The sequence below is a fragment of the Chelonoidis abingdonii genome, chromosome 26 (assembly GCF_003597395.2).
Source record: "Chelonoidis abingdonii isolate Lonesome George chromosome 26, CheloAbing_2.0, whole genome shotgun sequence".
Classification (NCBI taxonomy): domain Eukaryota; kingdom Metazoa; phylum Chordata; order Testudines; family Testudinidae; genus Chelonoidis; species Chelonoidis abingdonii.
The window spans coordinates 5,966,723-5,985,833 of record NC_133794.1 but is presented as its reverse complement, the minus strand read 5'-3'; the positions used below and the strand labels follow the sequence as shown (position 1 = coordinate 5,985,833).

General features: G+C 50.6%; 1 protein-coding gene across 2 annotated transcripts; it reads right to left on the bottom strand.

Annotated features, from left to right (window-relative positions):
* Positions 1-238: 238 nt before the first annotated feature.
* Positions 239-15,862, bottom strand: CDC37 (cell division cycle 37, HSP90 cochaperone). Of its 2 annotated transcripts, XM_032792381.2 has the most exons (9): positions 15,687-15,776; positions 6,597-6,760; positions 5,842-6,123; positions 5,588-5,693; positions 3,630-3,745; positions 2,986-3,108; positions 1,723-1,905; positions 1,137-1,208; positions 239-801 (listed from the first exon to the last, which is right to left on the bottom strand). In XM_032792381.2, the coding sequence occupies exons 3-9, from the start codon at positions 6,106-6,108 to the stop codon at positions 646-648; spliced, it is 1,023 nt and encodes a 340-aa protein (XP_032648272.1). In that variant the 5' UTR covers positions 6,109-6,123; positions 6,597-6,760; positions 15,687-15,776; the 3' UTR covers positions 239-645. The 2 variants fall into 2 exon arrangements, with proteins under 2 accessions (XP_032648272.1, XP_032648271.1); XM_032792380.2 differs by lacking the exon at positions 6,597-6,760 and having other exon boundaries at positions 15,687-15,862.
* Positions 15,863-19,111: the final 3,249 nt, after the last annotated feature.

Sequence of the window (19,111 nt, the reverse complement as noted above, 5' to 3'; positions counted from 1 at the left end):
CCAGTGTGCAGGGGGAGGCTGGTGTGTTTGCCTGCAGGCCCTGCCAGGTGCCATGGCAGCCCATACAGTTTGTTTTGGCCACCAAGGGCTCTGCAGACTAGGGAAGGCCAGTGCACTCAGGCTGGCCTGCAACGTAACTCCCAGCACCAGGGACAACTTTGCAGGTCAATTTCCGTCTTTGCAGAAGCCACAACAGCACGGCAGCTCACCCAACTGCCCCAGCAAGTCCGCTCCATGCTCAGCTACTTCAATCTCTTTATTCAGGTAACAGCCTTACTGGGCACCAACAGAAGAGATACAATGGCACACTTGTAACTAGTACGTTGCCTGGCATCACCAGAGTGAGACCTAGAACCTAAACTGCCATATGCCAAGTCCTTTGAGCTCCCGTCTCCCTGGGGTAACCGACTGGACTTCCCCTCTGCTAACACAGGGACTTCCGGCTGCTCCCCAAGGGCAGCCCTGGGGTTGGCGTTGGATACAAAGAGCCAGCAAGCAGCTCAGACATTCACAAAGTGTCTACGTGCGTAAAGCATGTGTCATCCTGAGGGATAATTTGGTGAGAGAGGAAGACGAGAGGGGGTAGGATGGTGGCAGTGGGGGGAGGTGAGGGGACAGTCTGCTTTACACATTTCCAGCAGTAGTTCATGGGTTTCCTTTCTCCTCCTCGCTGCTCTCCTTCTTGACCTCCTCATAGACAGCCTCTGTCTCCTCACCTCCCTTCTCCGCTCCCTCTGCCGTCTTGGCATTCGGCACCCAGAGCCCAGAATCGATGCAGCGCTGCATGTGGTACTTCGCTTCCTGGAACACAGACAGCGCGTGGGGGCTAAAGGATGTTAGCACAGAACTTGCCCCATGGGTCTCTGCTTCCTCCCAGAGCTTCCCAAACTCACCTCCATCCCCTGCAAGACACTGCACTGCAGCCTTCAGCCAAGGGCTCACTGCCACTTGGTTGGCTTGAGATCAGTGACTTGGGAAGAAGCCAATAACTACACAGGAAGATGCGTTAATGTGACTGGGAACGGACCCCAATTCATAGCAACAGAAAGCTGACTGCTCTCCTCCTGTGCCTCAAGAGCCAGGCACTCTAGGCCCTCACCTAGGCCCCATGTCCTCCCCACCCAAGGGATACTCACAGCAGGCTCCATTTTGCTGATTGCATCCTGCAGCATCTGAACGTCTTTTGAATCGAAACACTTTTGCAGCTCCTGGGGGAGGAGAGGGCAGCCTGATGAGCGGGTCTGGGACAGGGCCCCTTCCATGGCCCCATGAAATAGATAGTGCCTAGGAGCTCACATCTTATGCTCCCGCTCAGCTAGGAGCCAAGGCCTAGGAAGGCAGTGGAGGCACTCTGCAGTGACCCCCCCTTGCCTCGGGGCATGGAGAGGAATACCACCTTGCCTATTTCCCTTGGAGAGTGGTGGCCAGGGCACTAACCTGGGTCTTGGAAGATCTGGGTTCACTTCCCTGCTCTGTCAGACTTGGGCAAGTCTGAGTTTCCCTGTGCCTCAGCGCCCCACCTGTAAAATGGGGATAGGGCCTTCTGACCTGGGGGGTGCAGGGAATAAACCCATCCAAGCACCTGAGCTGCTCAGAGAATGGGGCCAGATAAGTGCCCTAGACAGGCTAGGGAGCGGGAAGGAGGAGCCAGAATGCGAGATCAACAGCAGCTGCTCTTGCTCAGAGCGCAAGGCACCTGCTACTCAGTGTCAGGCTACTCACAGCCGGGAGGGATTCGTACACCTCCACGGGATCCAGCCCGCCCGGGCCCAGCCGTTTCTGCCGCTCCTCCTCTTCATACTCTTTCATGGCTTTCTCGAGGCGCACCTTGGCACGGCCTCTCACCCGCTCCTTGAAGGCCTCCAGCTCCTCAGTGAACCCCTCCATGTACTGCTGATCGGCCGTCTGCAACAAGCAGGGAGAAGCAGGGTAGCAGAGTTGAGAGGCCAGAATGTTAACGAAGAAGGAGCCGAGATGGCACAAGATCCAGCCAGGCACGAGACATGGCTGAACCCAGATTACGGACCCCTTTGCTGAGGCCAGAGTGTGCCAGTGTAGCCATGCCCCCATTCAGTCAGGCTAATTGCAGGGCTGGGAGGAGACCAGTGCTTCCGTCATTAAAAGCCACCTGCTGTAGGACAACGAAGGCTCAGAAGCATGTGCGACAGACTGACATTCTCTCCTCCTGCAGTGTCCCCACAACCCCCTGCTGTGGGGGCGAGCACAGCGCCACAAATACACAGGCAGGCAATGGCAGAGCACAAGCAGCAGGTGCCACATAGAAGTCCAGCTAGTAGGAGGGATAAAACTTACAGTCCAATATGTTCTCTGTGCCCGGGGCCCTCCGGGCACAGAGCTCCCAGGAGGTGGCTCCCCAGGTGTCTTTCAGCTGGCCCAGTGACAAAGGAGAAGGCTCTGCCTCTTTAGCTATTAGCCACAGTGATGACCCCAGCCACAGCGCCCACTGCTGGGCACGGGAAGCTGGGCAAAAGTCAGACTGTATTTAAACTCCACTCCTGAGTGGGCCTTGGGCCCCCTCTCTCCAGTGCGGGCAGACTGAGAACAAAGACGGAGGCACCATGTGGCATCGGAATTGCCAGACTGGCTCAGACTTAAGGTCCACCTAGCCCAGTTGCTTGCCTCGGTTAGTGGCCAGAATCAGAAGCTGCAGAGGACAGTGTGAAAAACCGCACAAGACGCAGACGTTGGGTAATTTGCCTCAGGAAGGTCCCTTCTTGACTTCTAACAGAGGTTGTCTCTCACCCTGAGGCAGGTTTGTAGCCTTAGCAGTAACTGTTAGAATTTGGGATATTCCAGGAATCCACATGTCCGTTCCCTCTTGGAATCTTGCTAAATTCCTGACCTAGCCAACACTCCATGCCAGCAAGTTCCACACTGTCCACCGCAGTCCTCCTGACTGCAGGCCATCTGTGAGAGGAGGAAATGGGGAGAAAACGGCACAGCTAAAGGAGACTTGGAACTCACCTTGATTTTGGTGAAGAACTGTCTGAAACAAGCTCTGGGGTCCACCTTCAGGCTCTTGGCCAGCTCTAGGATGAATTGCATCACGATGGTCTGGTGGGCGACCTGCTCCATCAGGGCGTGTTTCTAGGAGGCGGAAGAGAAAGGCGCCTGTGGCTCTAAGGGCTATGCTGTGTGGTTCACTGCCAGCAGAGGGCGTGCTCACATTTCAACAGACCCCGAGACACCAGCCGCTGCAGCCATGCCCAAGTGGAAAGAGGACACTGGCTGGCCCAGAGCCATGACAAGCGAGACTACTGCAGTCTGAGCTCTTGGCCCATTCCCTTCCAGACTCAGCTGCCAGGATCTCTCAAGTGTCAGCATCATCTTTAAGCGAACAGAGGAAGCCGTCTCTGAAAGAGACACTGGTTCCCAGGAGGGCAGCTGGCCACATGCCACTCCAGTACAAGCTTTCCAGGCCTGGTTCCCCCAGCACGGGTTCGCTATGCCATGAGGTGTCCATGAGGGAACGGACGCCAGTGAGAAAGAGCTTGGCCCACCACAAATGTGAATGGGCCAAAACTCAGCAGGGCACACGGGATTGAACCCTCACTGCTATCAGCATTTCAGGCTGCAGTCACAACTCCTGCGAAACACAGCAGCCTCACCTCTTCCACTTCCAGATCAATGCACCAGATGACCAGGTAATTGGCAGTCTCTTCACACACCAGATCCGGGTTATCAGAGAGATACTTCTGGCTGTCGTCCCAGCGCCGCAGCATCCCTTCAAAGCAGCAGAGCCACAGTTAGCAGCAGACAGTCACCTTGCCACATGGTCAGAGAGAAGAGCCCACCCATCAAGCTGTTGCTCACAGTTTCAAGCAGAGCCTGGACTGGACTAGAGAGGATCAGTGGTACTTTAGGAGGCAGGATTACGCCTGCTGGAGGGGAAAGATGGTAGTGTGGTCAGGGCACTCGCCTGTGACTGGGAGACCCAGGTTCAATTCCCTCTTCTGCTCCAGGTGTGCGACCCTGGCCTAGTCACTTGGTCTTAGGTACTTAGATAAACAACCCACAGGATCTGGGCCTTTGTGCCTCAGCTCCCTATCTGTGCAGCTGCCTCAGGAGAGGCTCTGTTGGTATCTGAGCACCTCACCATCTCCAAGGTCAATGAGCCACTTAAGTACCTAGGACAGATCAAACACAGGACAGAGTTTTGGATTAACTTCTTCCCCTGGCTGCATTTCACAGCAACAGCCCTAATGACAGCCGGGCGCACTGTCTTTGGATGGGATGGGTGGGAGGGGAATGCGTAACTGGGACAGGAACGTTGTAGGAATTTAACCGAAGAACACCCAGCTGAATTTACCAAGCATATTTATTAGAGGCCTATGACTTTGGTATCCAAGCAGCAGGATTATGAAGGCAGAATCCAGTACAGGATCCGATGATGTGGCAAGATAGAGCTAACCTGCTGACTCACCTGACCCATCAGACCAAGAGGGTCTCATAAGAAAAAACAGGTCTGTGGGAAGGCACTAGATTGGGACTCAATAAATCTGGGGTCATTTCTTGGCCCTGCCAGACTCTCCACGTGACCCCAGCTAAGTCACTTCATCCCTTTGTACCGGAGGTCCACATCTGTAAAATACGGGTAACACTACCCTACCGCACAGGACTGTGGGGTGGACAGATGTGCTAGCACCTGAGCTGCTCCTGAGTTCTGGTGAAGGGCACCTGAAAAGCTCCAGTTCAGGACTATAAAGGTAGTGAAGAGTTAGGAGGAGGCAGAGAAGGTCCAGTAAAGTCAGGGGTGGGACTCAAGAGAAGGGCCTACATGCTACAGCTGGATGTTGGTTTGTACAGTCCTGCAGTCGGGCTTTAAGTGAAGTTAAGGATAAAGGCAATCCCCAGGAGTGAGCTGTGTTAGGAAACCACTGGCTTATTGGCACCTTTTACACATGGATCTGAAAGGAGTTCCACAGGTAGGGACCCCCAGCTGAGAACACTCCGCTGCCCCACACCCGACACACTGAGCATGGGTCTCTCCAGCTGCATGTTCTTTCCTTTCTAAGTCTACACCATGGGAGAAGACAGGTATTGCGGACATGACTCAGATAGCAAGGAATCCAACTACACCTCTACCCCAATATAACATGACCCGATATAACACAGGTTCCCATATAGCGCAGTAACCCCAGGGCTCCAGCAGCAGGGTTTGGCTGGCAATTAAAAGGGTCTGGGCTCCCCGCAGCGGCCAGGGCCCGGGGCTCTTTAAATCACCACTGGAGCCCTGCCACTGCTACTCCAGGGCAGCAGCAGTGGGGCTCCCATGGCGCTTTAAAGGGCTCGGAGCTCTGGCCGCAGTGGGGAGCCCGAGGCCCTTTAAATCACTGTCAGAGCCCTGCCGCCGCTATCCCCAGGGCACGGGCAGCAGGGCTCAGCCGGCAATTTAAAGGGCCCAGGGCTCCCCACGGCTGGAGCCCCAGGCTCTTTAAATCACCGCTGGAGCCCTGCCGCCGCTACCCCAATATAACGGGGTTTCACCTATAACGCAGAAGAGACTTTTGAAGCTTTCATCCCCTAGACTGCCCAGGAGCCCTGCGCTTGCAGCCAGCTAACTCACCAAAGTGTTTGATCTGTTTCTTGTACTTCTCCACAAACGACTTGTGTTTCTTCTCTTTTTGTTCCTCCGATTCGTCCTCCTCTTCAGGTTTGACGTTGAAAACGCTCTGCAAAGAGAGGAGGCTGGTTCATAGCGCTGCTGCATGGCCAGCTGTGGTTCCAGCACGACAGCTCAGATGCCATGTTTGCAAGGCAGCTTTTTCAGCCAGAAATCCCCCCTGCTCCTTCCCCTCACCAGGCACCATTCAGACCTACCTTGCTGAAGCCGTCTTTGCTCAGGGTGTCCACGTTCCAGGGCATGTTCTTCTCCTTCCTCCTCAGCTCCTCGATCTTCTTTTCCCAGCTCTTCTCTTCTTTTCTCAGCTGCTGCACTTCGACCTGAAGTCTCTGCAGCTCCCCTTTCCCACTCTCCGCATCTGCCACCTCAAGCTCCTTTACTTTCTTCTGGCACTCGGCTAGTTTCCGTTTGCATTCTCTGCACCCTTTATCCAGCTCTTCTTTCTCCTTCTGGAACTGCTCCATCCTCTCCACTCGGGCCTGCAGAGATCAATTTACAGCTTTTTTAAAGCACTCTTCATCATTTGCTCTTGGAATAGAAGAGCCAACTGATCCCCTGGCAAAGAGGAGAGTACAGACAGTCTGAGTAACACTGGGAACCTCTCTCCTCACCTCATGTCCCACACCCAAGAGATGATCGTTGGGCTCATCGGATCAAACAGAACAGTAACTGACATGCTGAGCTGTGTGGGTCACATCAACAGGACAGTAGCTTCCATGCCAGAGAAGGGTTAGCCTACATGCTTCCCAACTCATCCATTTTTTGCTTAATCCCAGTATCACCGAGTGTGTGGCTAGTTTCTTGCCTCTGTAGAGAGCTGAACTCGCAATCTCTTACTCATTGCAACTAGCCTGTAGGAGCCTTATGGTTTAATCAGACTTTTTAGCTGTCTCTCTTCTATGCTGCACTGACATTCACAGTCACCCTGTGCTGCTAAATGAGAGCTCTGTACCACCTAGTAGTTAGAGTTTCCCGAGGGCTTGGCACATCTGCAGAGACTCCAGTTATGCTTGGCATAGCATGCGATGCAGGAAATTAGTGTTAACCCAAGAGCCGCAGCGGCGACTCTGTAGGAGAATGAACGTTCCTCTCCTCTGCAGTATCAATTTGTATTAGCTGAAAATTAAGAGGTGGAAGAGTCCTATTGATCCCCATGTCATCCACCCTCGCAGGGCAGGGCTTTTCACTACTGTACAAGATTTAGGGCTTTGTCTAATCTAGGTGCAACTGCCTCAAGCAATGGAGTTTCTACCACTTCCCTTAGGCTCACAGTGTTGGAGATTCCCTTGATCTTTAACTCAGATTTGCCCCCTGTTCTGTTTCAATCTGTTTCCCCTAGCTAAAGGCATCCTAATGCTGCCTTCCTTCCAGTGACCCAACAGTTAACTACTGAACACTTTTATTGTGTTTCAGTCGGGGTTTCCCTTACAGGCCAGTGTTTTCAAGAGGGTTCTAGGATTCTTAGGATTTTGTTTGCTGTTGATTGGACATGGCTCTTGTTGTGGCTGTTGGGAGAACAATTTCTTCCTCCTCTGAGCCTGGAAAACAAAAGCTTAATTCCCATTTTCTTCTCCATGTGGAGAAAAATATCTATTTCTCCACATGGAGCAGAGACCCTTCCTTCCTGTGCATAACATGCTAGTCTGGAGGGAGAACACCCTAGCTGAGACAGTTACTCACACTGCACATGCGCTCTCAAAGTAGGGATGCACAACACTCAGGGAAGGAGGGTTTTAAGAAGATCAAGGTTTATTTCTCCATTGTCTCCCAGTACTTAGTATTTATGTAGTGCTCTAGATTACCAAAACACTCCTCAATTAGCCACCAAAACTTCAGCTCCCCAAGTCACAGCTCCCTCTAACAGGTATCATCCAAATTTTATAGAAAAGAAAACTGAGGCAGAGGAGTGAAACGAGTTGCTCAGCACGAGTGATTTGCAGAATCATTATTGGACCTCAGCATCGCACTCCCTGCTCAGATCTCTGGAATTCGCAAGGGAAGAACAAAAGGCAAAGTGCACTGCCTACATTCTAGGTCCTTTGAGAGACCGATCTATCTTCATATCTATACACATATGCAGTAGAGGTGAAAAGCCCCTATCTTATCCAGAATAAAACTGTATTTTCCCCAGTGTTTGCCACTCAAACTAGATCAGAATTCCCTGAGCCAACAGAGTGGGTTCCCAGCACCAATAGATGGTGACAGACCAGGTGACACATAAGAAACTAAGCCTTTGCATTCACACACTACATCCAGAGCTCATTTATTCCTCAAAGAAGGCAGGTAAGGCTGACTCAATGCCTCATCTGTTAAACTGGAACCAGTTACAAATACATGAGGACTAAGCAGAGTGTCTTACCACACCTGCCTGTCTGAGGCTTTAGTCTGCTGGCTGGTGTCCACTACAGCTCCTAAAGCACCTGCACACTGGTGTTACTGGTATCAGAGTCAGTTAAGGCCATGACATGGGAGCCAACAGAAAGGAAAACCAAAGTGACTGTGGTGGAGAAAGTTACTGGGAGACTGAGGATTGGATTTCTCCCCAGACAGCTTCCTGCGGTTTCACAAGAGAGCACATGGAGACAGTAAGCCCCAGGGTTTCCTCTTGGACTCGCAGTCAGGACTCCTGAGTTCTAGTCCAGACACAACTACTGCCTTGCTGCACCATCGCAGGCGATTCCCTTCCCTGCTCTGTGCCTCAGTTTCTCTTTCTATACTAAGGGAATATAAATCAGCCCTTCACTGGAGGATCACGGAGACCTCTTGATAAAAAAATCACAGAAATATCAGGCTGGAGCAGTCTTAACAGGTCACCAAGCCCAGCCCCTGTACTGAGACAAGACCAAGTAAACCTAAACCATCCCTGACGGGTGTTTGTCCATCTGCTCTTAAAACCCTCCAACAGCGAGGAATCCACAAACTTCCTTGGGAAGCTTATTCCAGAGCTTAACTACGCTAAGAGGGAGAAAATTTCTCCTAATATTTAAACTAAGACTCCCTGGCTGCAGATTAAGTCCATTACTTCTTGGCCGACTTTTAGTGGGTGTGGAGAACATTTAATCACCATCCTCTTTATAACAGCCCTTAACAGATTTGAAGACTATTAGCAGATTCCCCCCTGCCCCCAAGTCTTCTTTTCTCAGGGTTTGTAATCTTTCCTCCCCTGGACCCTCTCCAATTTATTTACATCATTCCTAAAGTACTCCAGCTGAGACCCCACCAATGCTGAGTAGAGAAGGATAATTCCCTGCCATGTCTTACATACGACATGCCTGTTAATACACCCCAGACTGATATTAGCCCTTTCGGCAACTGCATCACATTGCTGGTTCACATTCAATTTGTGATTTACTATAATGCCCGATCCTTTTTCTGCTACCACCACTTAGCCAGTTATTCTCTATTTTGTAATTGCGCATTACTTGGCACTTGTCTTTACTTAATTTCATCTTGTTGATTACAGATCAATTCTCTAAAGTGTCGAGGTTGTTTTGAATTCTAATTCTGTCATCCAAGGTGCTTGCAACTCCTCTCTGCTTGATGTCCTACGTAAATTTTATAAGCACACACTACACTCCCTTATTCAAGTAATTAATGAAATTATTGAGTAATATTAGATTCAGGACCCCTGTGGGACACCCACCCACGCACCCATCCCCAGATGACAGCAAACCATTAACAACTGAGTGCTGTTTCCAGCCAGCTGTGTACCACCTTATGGTAATTTCATCTAGAGCACATTTCCCTAGTTTACATCTGACTGTGTCAAAAGCTTTACTAAAAGTCTCCCATATCACATCGACTGCTTCCCCCTATCGACTAAGCCAGCAACTCCATCAAAAAAGGAAATGAGGATGGTTTGGCAGGATTTGTTCTTGACAGAGCCATGCTGGCTATTCCTTCTAATCCTGGTATCCTCCAGATGTTTATACACTGACTGTGTAATCATTTGTTCCAGTATCTTGCTAGATGTTGAAGTCACCATATCAAAGTACCCCATATGTACTCATTATTACTATGCAAGATGCCTGGTTAAGGAGAAGACAAGCCCCGGAACACCTGAGGAGATGGGTTTCCTGAAGAATCTCTCCTGGGAAGAGAAGAATCTCTCCTTAAAGAACTCCCTCATTTTTTTTTTTTGTAGGAGTCTCTCCCCTCAGGGAAGATCTACCTTGAAGCTGGGTGTAGGTTCCCTTGAAGCTGGGGAATTCCCTCTCTCTGGGGAGCTGATAGGAGGGAGACATCACTAAGGGTGGGGCTGATTTGGCTGAAATTGGGTGTGTCCAAGAGGTCTCAGGCCTGAGGAGTCCCACCATTTGGAGGCAGAGCCTCACTGGGGTTGGAGTCAATCCAGGGGATACTGAGAAGGGGCTAGGGGGAGGGGGGACGTTAGTCTCTGCAATGGGCTGAGCCCTGTGCGGGTGGAGGGATCCTGGCTGAGGGGGGCACGTCCTTGGGGCCAAGTCCCAACAAGCACAGGGTCCCCAAGGTGAAGACCCCGGGTGGGGTGCACAGTGCTCCTGGGGCGGGCGGGGGATACTTGGAGCTGGGCCCCAAGGCGCAGGGGCTGAACGCCACCCAGGCCTGGTCTCTGCATGGCCAGGCCATTGCTGGAGTCTGGGGCTGTCTCAGGGCAGCGGGGGGGGGGGGGGGGGCTCCGGGGCGGGGCTGCCGGTCTCCACGGGAACGGGGCCCCCTCAGGGCCGGGGGGGCGGAGCCGGTCTCCACGGTGTGAAAGCAGGCTGACCCCCCCTTAATAGATTACAAGCAGCCAGTGGGGGCGGGACTGAGTACTGCTCATGGACACAGTAGCCTGAATTTCTGCACTCTCTCTTTTCCTCTGCCTAAAAGCAGGAAAATCCTCCTCCAAACCAGTCAGTACTACCCAGATAACGGGACCATGAGATTTTACACTTACCAATCAAGTATTAACACGCAAGGGTCTTTGTTTGAGGGTATGGCTACATTCACACTTTACAGCGCTGCAACTTTCGTGCTCAGGGGTGTGAAAAAACACCTCCCTGAGCACTGCAAGATACAGCGCTGTAAAGCATCAGTGTAATCAGGGCGGCAGCGCTGGGAGCGTGGTTCCCACCGCTGCACGCTACACCCGTAGAGGACGTGGAGTACGTGCAGCGCTGGGAGAGCTCCCTCTCAGCGCTGCCGCTCTGACCACACTCACACTTTGCAGCGCTGCCGGGGCAGCACTTTGAAATTCCAAGTGTAGCCATACCCTGAATGTGTATAAAAGGTTTGTGAAATTTGTGTCAGACAGAGTCTTTTGTACCAAGGTACAGGCTCTCCTTTTTCTGCAGAATAAAACATTTTCCCTTATCCCTGTCAGGCTGTTAATTGGCTCTCAGCTAGGCAGACCCGATATTTCGGTAACAGTTTCTGGCGACCCCAGACGGGACTCTCCTAGCTCAGACATTGGACTCCGGATGGCTGCGGCGAACTAGGAGCAGCGCCACTCGGGTGCTTAACCCCTCCTCCTCCTCACTCCGCCGCAGCCCTTGAGGTTTGTGCTCTGATAAGGCGAGCCCTAATAGGATAAGGAAATGCTATCTGGTTCTGGCTCTGTTCTGTTTAACCGGTTACTGTTGTTTTTCTGCCCATATATATTTGGGCGTTAGGAGTGTGGGCGGAACTGAACCTCTCGTTCGTAATTCCTTGGAGTGGAAGCCATGCGTGCGAGGAAGCTCTGAGGTTGAATTGAGATCCTTCTGTCCCGTCCCCTGTAGCGGTCAGTGTGTAGAAATGGAAAAACTTGGATTAGACTGTACTTCCCTCTGTTCTCCGTGTAATTCTCTTTTCTGTTTGAGTATCAGCAGACAGTCTCTGGGTAAACCCTCTAAAGGGGTTTAGATTATATGTTAAGTAAATGGCCTTTACCTGGTGTTCAGAAAGGAATGTCAAGAGGAAATTAAATAGTTAAACGCCAATGGGCCATGTGTTTGGGAGGACTCAGGTAGTCTTGTGAGAAAGAATGTTTAAGGGAAGAGACCAGGAAGGGTGGGGGCTAGTTGAGAAGCCCACCCTGGCAGTGGAACAAGTTGGTGCCCATGGAAGGGGCAGTTCAGCGAGGAAAGCAGGATCGGGCCCAGGCGGGCAGGCAACAGACAGAGAGATTGGAAAACAGGTTGGAAATTCTGAGGGTGTAGTGGAAGGAAGGAGTAAGTAAGTGTAAGCATGGGGATTTCAAATATCCAGGACAATATCTTGAAATGGTGAGTTAAGTTGATAAAAGTGGCTGTTGGGAGACAAGCAAGTGATTTAAGGAAGAGTGAGAAGTTAACTCTGTAGGTGCTGGAGGGAACAGTAGTTAAACTTTGTAAAATGCTAAGGAAGAAAGTTCTTGGTGTCTTTGAAATGTTTGTAAATAAATTCAGGCAAAGAAATTATTAGATTGCAATCATTTGGCTATGAACAATTTAGTTGAATTAGCTAAAGAAATATATACAGTGCTATGCAATTGAAATTTTATTAGGCTCTAAGTGGGCACTATAAGAAGTGCTTTTCTTTCAGTGTTTTTGAAAGCAGGAGTTAGAAGTAAAAAGCCATCAAAATTCTGGTAAAGTTAATTATGTCCCTTTTAGAAGTAAGAATCTTTAAGCTGTGAAAGTAGCTTTGGATCCAGAAGATAAAGCCAGAAAAGCATCTGTATTAATGCAAATTATCTAACTGATAAGGTAGAAGCCACTGAAACCTGGGCTGCCTATGAAACAAATACAAGAAAATATGGGGTAATTCCTCTGTTTTGCCTGAAATCAACAAGGGTATTTGTATATTTTAAGCAATGATTGACTGCCCAGAAGGGGTAGACCTCTGTTTTTTGTCTTTCAGATAATCAGAGAAAACTGATGCCAGCTGAACAGCATTCAACGTACCATGCATTTACTGGCACAATAGGAATTATGTTTTGTGTTCTATGTCCTGTCTTGTGGTGTTTGTCTCGTGGCCAGAATTGTTGTGTTTAATATTTTCATAGGATAGTCTAGTTTAAAATCAAACAGAAGGATTAAATTAAAATGCAGATACTTGTTTTATTCAACTTGGAATACAAAGTGTTTGGATAAATCAGGAAAATGTGATATACTAAAGTCTAATACATTTCTTAAGTAAGAAAAAGAAACTTCATTGGCCAAATCTTTTAAACTGAAAAAAAATGTTGTTAAAATTTGCATACCAACAGTCTTTGGAAGCAAGGACATGAAAAGTTAACCCACTCCCCATATTGTACATGGGATCCTTCTGGCTACCTCAGATTTCTAGCCAGAGGGCTGGGGATGGTGGGAGCTATTGGACACCAGAGTTGTATTGAGTGAACTCCTCAAAGTGGGTGTGCTTGTCCTGGCTTGTTGCTCCAAAGCTCTGTAATAAAGTTATTTTAGTGGAAGGGTATATGTGGCATACATTGAATAATAAGACTAATGTACTGTATAATGGCAATGTTTATGTGTTCATGTTGGGAAAAAGTGTATGAGTGAAGAGTGGAAGTTTCCTTTGTAGGTTAAAAGAAGCCAAGAAGGGAAGAAGGAAAAGAACAGAATGAATTAACTGGAAAAAAAATAGCTAGCAAGCTCAGTCTAAAGATAAGACACTGGCCCCATTCAAGGACACTGCTCACAGCTAAGACTTGGCTGACAACCAAGAAAAGGGGGCAGGGGGCTTGAATGTGCCCAAGCAGCTATGAGATCTGCAAAACACTGCCAGGCACTAATGAAATGCATTAGGTTTCTTTTCTCACAGGTAAAGAAGCGCTACCCAAAGACCCTAGCAGCCCGGCCTCTCCTTGGAACCTAGGAGACTGAATCTATGTAAAGGTCCACCAACAAAAGACTGCTTTGGCTCCATGCTGGTAAGGCCCTTATTAAGTCCTGCTGACTACCAACACCGCTGTGAAGTGCCAGAGACTAACTGTTTGGACCCATGATTCTCACTGCAAAAAGACCCCTCCACTGCGGGAGAATTCTCCTACTGATGATTAGCCTATTTCTCCTTCTAGTTCCGCTGTGTCTTCTGGACAGCAGGGAAAAAGGACAAGATGAAGTACTAGTAACCTCTCCCTTGTCAACTGACAGACCTACTGTGCCTTTGAATTTTCTAGAAGAAGCAAAACCATTACAGGATGATGTGCTGGTAACCTCTCCCCTGTAGGATGCTGAACCATGACTGCTTTGGGAAAGAAGGAACACTCACTCCACTGAAATTGCCAAAGTCCAGGAATTCCTGACTAGAAAGGACATTAAGAACTGACCCTGGTGAAGAAACAAAGAATTATACACTGGCAGGAAGAAATTTGTGGGACCCATGCTTGGGAATGTGGTATTGACTGGATTTTGGGGTTTGTTCTACAGGCTGCACCCTGTGTTCTGAATAAATCCTTCAGTATGTATTGCTCTCCCTAACTGGATTTAAAATGACCGGTACCACAGGCACCTTGTTGCCCCTGCCATCTCCTCCATTACCTGTAATACACACCCTCCTAGGCTATTAATGTTAATGCCTTTTGAAAATATCAAGGCTAGATAAATAACAGATGTAATATAGTACTACACTAAGGAAAGATGGTATTGAATATCACTGAGGCTGGGAAGGCATTGCAGTAGGATCTAGTATGTTTAGAAATTCAGGATTTCCTGAATGACCAGCTGATGGCCATTTGGAGTGATCTTGAGCACCAGACTTGGCCCATTGCCCTTACAGACACATCAGGAGTACCACCTGATCTGTGGTCATGGAGACATATTTGGACACTTTCTGAGTGGAAGTGTGGACATTCAGTGTTCCTTTCAAGCATTTGGACCAGTTAGGGGGGTGTGCGTTTCCACATACCGAATCCTGATGGGTCCATGGGGAGCATGCATGTGGGACTGGATTATTCACCAAGACATCTGGGAAATTAGACCACCTGGTATACCTGATTTATAGTCAGTGCCCCAATCCCTTAGTTGTCAGACAAACAGGATTCCATTCTTTTGTCCGTGCACTCATTCCTGTGTTGGAGGTAGCTAAGCTCAAGAGAGCAGTTGTTAATATTTCTGCAGAGCTTGAAAAAGCAGCTAACGCATTAACAGACGCTTTCCAAAAGTTGCAACGAGAGATTGATGAAGTAGCAGAAGTGGCTTTGCAAAATAAACGTGTGCTAGATGCCATGAATGCTGAAATAGAGGGGGCTTGTCCTCGCATCGGGGAAAACTGTTGTTTTTATATCACTCTGGCTTAATTGAACAGAATTTATAAGCTATTAAGAATGCTGCTGTTGTTTTCCATGCTGTATCTCTTGATCACACCTTTAATTTTGAGGACCTTCTCCCAGACCTTGGGTCATGGTTTACTGGCCTTTTCCGTACAATTGTTAAATGGATTATTTTCTGACTGTTTTTCCTGTGTATTGTTTGGATAGTAATACAATGCGCAAAATGCCTGTATAATGCTGTAACCAAAGGTTCTGCTGTCTGTAAGACAACTCAGTACCTGTCTCTTCAGCTTGATCGTAAATTATGTAACGGGCCTGGCAATCTGGGCTTGCCAGGCCCGAAGGGGGGATTGTGAAAGCCGGCTGACCCCCCTTAATAGATTACAAGTGGCCAGTGAGGGGGGGTGAGTACTGCTCATGGTCACAGTAGCCTGAATTTCTGCACTCTCTCTTTTCCTCTGCCTAAAAGCAGGAAGATCCTGCTCCAAACCAGTCAGTACTACCCAGATAACGGGACCATGAGATTTTACACTTACCAATCAAGTATTAACGGGCAAGCGTCTTTGTCTGAATGTGTATAAAAGGTCTGTGAAATTTGTGTCAGACAGAGTCTTTTGTACCAAGGTACAGGCTCTCCTTTTTCTGCAGAATAAAACATTTTCCCTTATCCCTGTCAGGCTGTTAATTAGCTCTCAGCTAGGCAGACCCGATATTTCGGTAACAACGGGGACGGGGCCCCCTCAGGGACGGGGCCCCCTCAGGGCCGGGGGCCGGTCTCCACGGGGACGGGGCCCCCTCAGGGGGGGGGGCGGGGGCCGGTCTCCACGGGGACGGGGCCCGCACCTGGTGGCGCCACCGGAACAGACTGGCCGTGTCGATGTTGGGGTGAGTCTCGTCCTCATCGTCGGACACCTCGATGTGGTCCCAGACGCTGTAATCCACCATGGTGCCGCCGGCCGCGGCCAGGCTCTTCTGGAACCGTCCAGCAGCCGCCCCGCGCCTCCGCACAGCCACTTCCGCCCTCGCCCTGACTCACTTCCGGTGCCCGACGGAGGTGGGGAAGGGCTTCGCCCACGCAACTGCGCGTGCGCGGGCCTTGCCCAAGCGCGCCAGTGGATACGCATGCGCAGTACAGGCGGGCGACTCCCCGCAGATTCTACTGCGCGTGCGTACGAGGACCGGCAACCGCACGGGAGAGCGCGTTCTGATCCCGCGGCCCCTCAGTGCGCATGCGGTTCCTCCCGCCCTTCCGAGCCCAAAATGGCGTAGGCCTTAAAGGGCAACACACAGCAAATATAGCCTGAGGGGTGCTAGGCACGCGGGGCGGGGGCCAGCCTCCCAAAGACAGACACAGTGGGGGAGGGGTCTGGTCTGGTCCCCATGCCCCCTGCACAGGCGGTACCCAGTAGCCCCCAGGCACCCCACTGAGAGGGGGGCGCCCGCCACACAGGGTGCTGCGCTGAGGCAGGGCGGGCCATGCCCTGCCCCGAAGGGCCTACACCTGCTCAGCAAAGCCATGCAAGGGCGGTGCTGTGCCCCGGAGGGGTCGTGTTTTCAAGCTCTTCTCCGCACCGGAGAGCCAGAACTTCACCTTCGATTACCGTCTCTGAGAGTCTTCTGTATTCTGAGGACACCAGGACTGGAGCTTTGAAGAAAATCCCAAATATCATGAGACCCTCGAGAAAATCCTGAGAACTGGCAACACGAGTCTCTCAGCCCACCTGAGGACAGCAAGGCTGTGAATTTCACTCCCCCATGGACAGCACCTGCGTTTGTCCTGAAGCTCCTCCAGAACTGCTGGCTTTGCACTTTTCTGACCCAGGGTGTCTTTGAACTAAGTTTCCCTTTGAGGCTTAACCTGTCACATGGGGCTAAGTGGTGTAGATAGGCAAAGCCTCATTGTTTTAATGGAGGATACACCCACTTATGTCAGCTGAGGTTCTGGCCATCGGCAATGAAGTTGGCAGCTGTGCCCAATCCCAACAGGATACAAGATTTGTCAGCCCCTTGGGAGCTGGAGCCAGATTTGGAATGGACTCCCACCAGGAGCAGGAGCACACCATTCTACTATCCTACACCAGGGGTTCTCAATCTTTTTCTTTTGAGCCCACTTGTGCCCCAGCAACTGTTTTTCTGCCTATAAAAGCCAGGCCCAGAGTTAGGGGGTAGCAAGCAGGGCAGTTGCCCAGGGCTGCACGCCACAGGGGCCCTGCAAAGCTGTGTTGCTCAGGCTTCTGCTTCCGCCATGGGTGATGGGGCTCAGAGCCCCAGGCTTCAGCTCCATGCAGTGGGGCTTTGGCTTTCTGTCCTCAGCCCCAGCAAGTCTGGTGGTGGCCGTGCTTGGCAGACTCCTTGAAACTGCATGGCCCCCAGGAGGTCCCGGACCCCTGACTGAGAACCACTGCCCTACAGCGTATTGCAGTGTGAAGAGAACTGCACTTAACCCTGCAGCCACTGGGGGTCTCCTTGCCATAGAAATATGGGTGCAAATAGTCTGCGAATGGCCATCAGGTCCCTTCCTAACCCTAGGAGGCAGAGTTCAGACATAGCCACAGGGTATTCCTCAGTGTCCCTGGCACTCTGCAGTCTCCAGAGCTGGGCCGCTGAGAAGGGTGAGAATTGACTCCTTTACTCCCAAGAGGCAGAGGATGCTTCCCAATTCGCACCCCTGCAATCCCGTAAGTAAGGTGACCAGATAGCAAGTGTGAAAAATCAGGATGGGGTGGGGGATAATAGGAGCCCATATTAAAAAAAAAAAAAAGCCCAAATAGCAGGACTGTCCCTGTAAAATCGGGACATCTAGTCACCTTGCCCATAAGAGACATTTCTTTGGAAAGCACCAAGGAAAAGCTGTGTCTGACCTTGAGCGGCATTGCGCCAGGTAGCAGCCTCCCTCCAAGTCAGGGATGGACAGCAGTGACAAATGTACATGGGGGAGCAAACCCCAAATACAGTGTGAACCCCTCTCCTGGTGGGTTTATCCCACCTCTGACAGTGACCCCAGGGAGCTGGCTTTTCATTGGCAGCACTTTGTGCAGCTTGTCATGTCACTGACGTCACTGAAGTGAAGAGAGAGCTCCCCAGCTCTGCAGTGAGGGCTCAGTTCCCAGTCTCCCTTCCGTGTCATGTGGTTATTTCCCCCCGGGCCAGTTGCTACCCAGTGAGAATGGTGCAGGATTTGTATACTCACTTTGCGCAAGTGCGAATGACCGCACAAGGTACAGGGAAATGGAGACCCTGGCATGCTGCCTCGGGCACTTGGCAGCATGTCCTGACTGCTGACCCTGGAATAGAATCAGAGGAGAATATTTTCCTCCTGGGCATCTGGGATCCAAACATTGCTGTCTTTGTGCAGGCAAAAATACCTCTCATTTTCAGTGCAGGCTGTAGCCCCCGAGTCTCAGCCTCAAGCTGCCTGTCTCCTTTCCTCATCCACTCTCTTCACACCCCTGGTAACAACAGTGCCAATCAAGCACAGCACTGAATGCAGACAGCCTTGACTAAGCGACTCCGTGAAGAGCTGTCAGCCATGGAGCTGTCACAACCTCATCAGCTCTGCATGGAAGGAGCCACTGCTTGATATTCTAGCCTTATGCTGGGTGTCGAGACTGTGCTCCGTGCTTGACAGGGAGATGGCTTCCTGTGCCAAGAATCTGCCTCCCAGGTGTCAGCACTTGTTGCAGGGATTGTGGCTGGGCTCAGCTGGTCTAGCTGCAGTTAGGCAGGAGGGTGTATGGAGGATGGAGTTTACTGGTGCTTTGGGGGTTTGAGAGTATGGGAAGTCCAAAAGGACAGATGAGAAATCCTCTGGCCCCCAAACTGCGTGGCCAATAAACAGATGCTGTGTATGCTGTTCCAGAGCTGGCTGCCCTGAAGTGGAAGGTAAAGTGATTCTTGTGTGGTCTAACGGACAGGGTGCTAGACTGGACCAGAATAGCCCTAGCTTCTAGTCCTGGCTCTGGTAATGGCCTGCTAGGTAAGCTTGGACAAGTCACTTCGTCCCTCTGTGCCTCAGTTTCCCCATCAGTAAAATGGGGATAATGACAGTGACCTGCTTGGTAGTGCACTTTGGGAGCTATGTAAGAGTGAGGTATTGTTACAATCCCCCTCCCCTCCCGGAGGGTAACTAATGCTTTGAGTGTCTCTGCAGGAAGCTGCTAGAGAAGGTCAGGGTGGTGTTATCCTGCTGACTTTGCTTTGTTTAGGGTTTTTACTTTACCCTTAAATCACTTACACCCTCTGCTTTAAAATCCCAACCCTGACCCCGT

What these genes read in the sequence shown, in the direction of transcription:
- CDC37 (XM_032792380.2), bottom strand. Translation starts at nt 15,788, where the DNA reads ATGGTGGATTACAGCGTCTGGGACCACATCGAGGTGTCCGACGATGAG. An exon ending in GCAAAGACGGCTTCAGCAAG is followed by an intron (nt 5,694 to 5,841) that starts GTAGGTCTGAAT and finishes CTCTCTTTGCAG; the next exon opens with AGCGTTTTCAACGTCAAACC. An exon ending in TCAGCAAAATGGAGCCTGCT is followed by an intron (nt 802 to 1,136) that starts GTGAGTATCCCT and finishes TCTGTGTTCCAG; the next exon opens with GAAGCGAAGTACCACATGCA.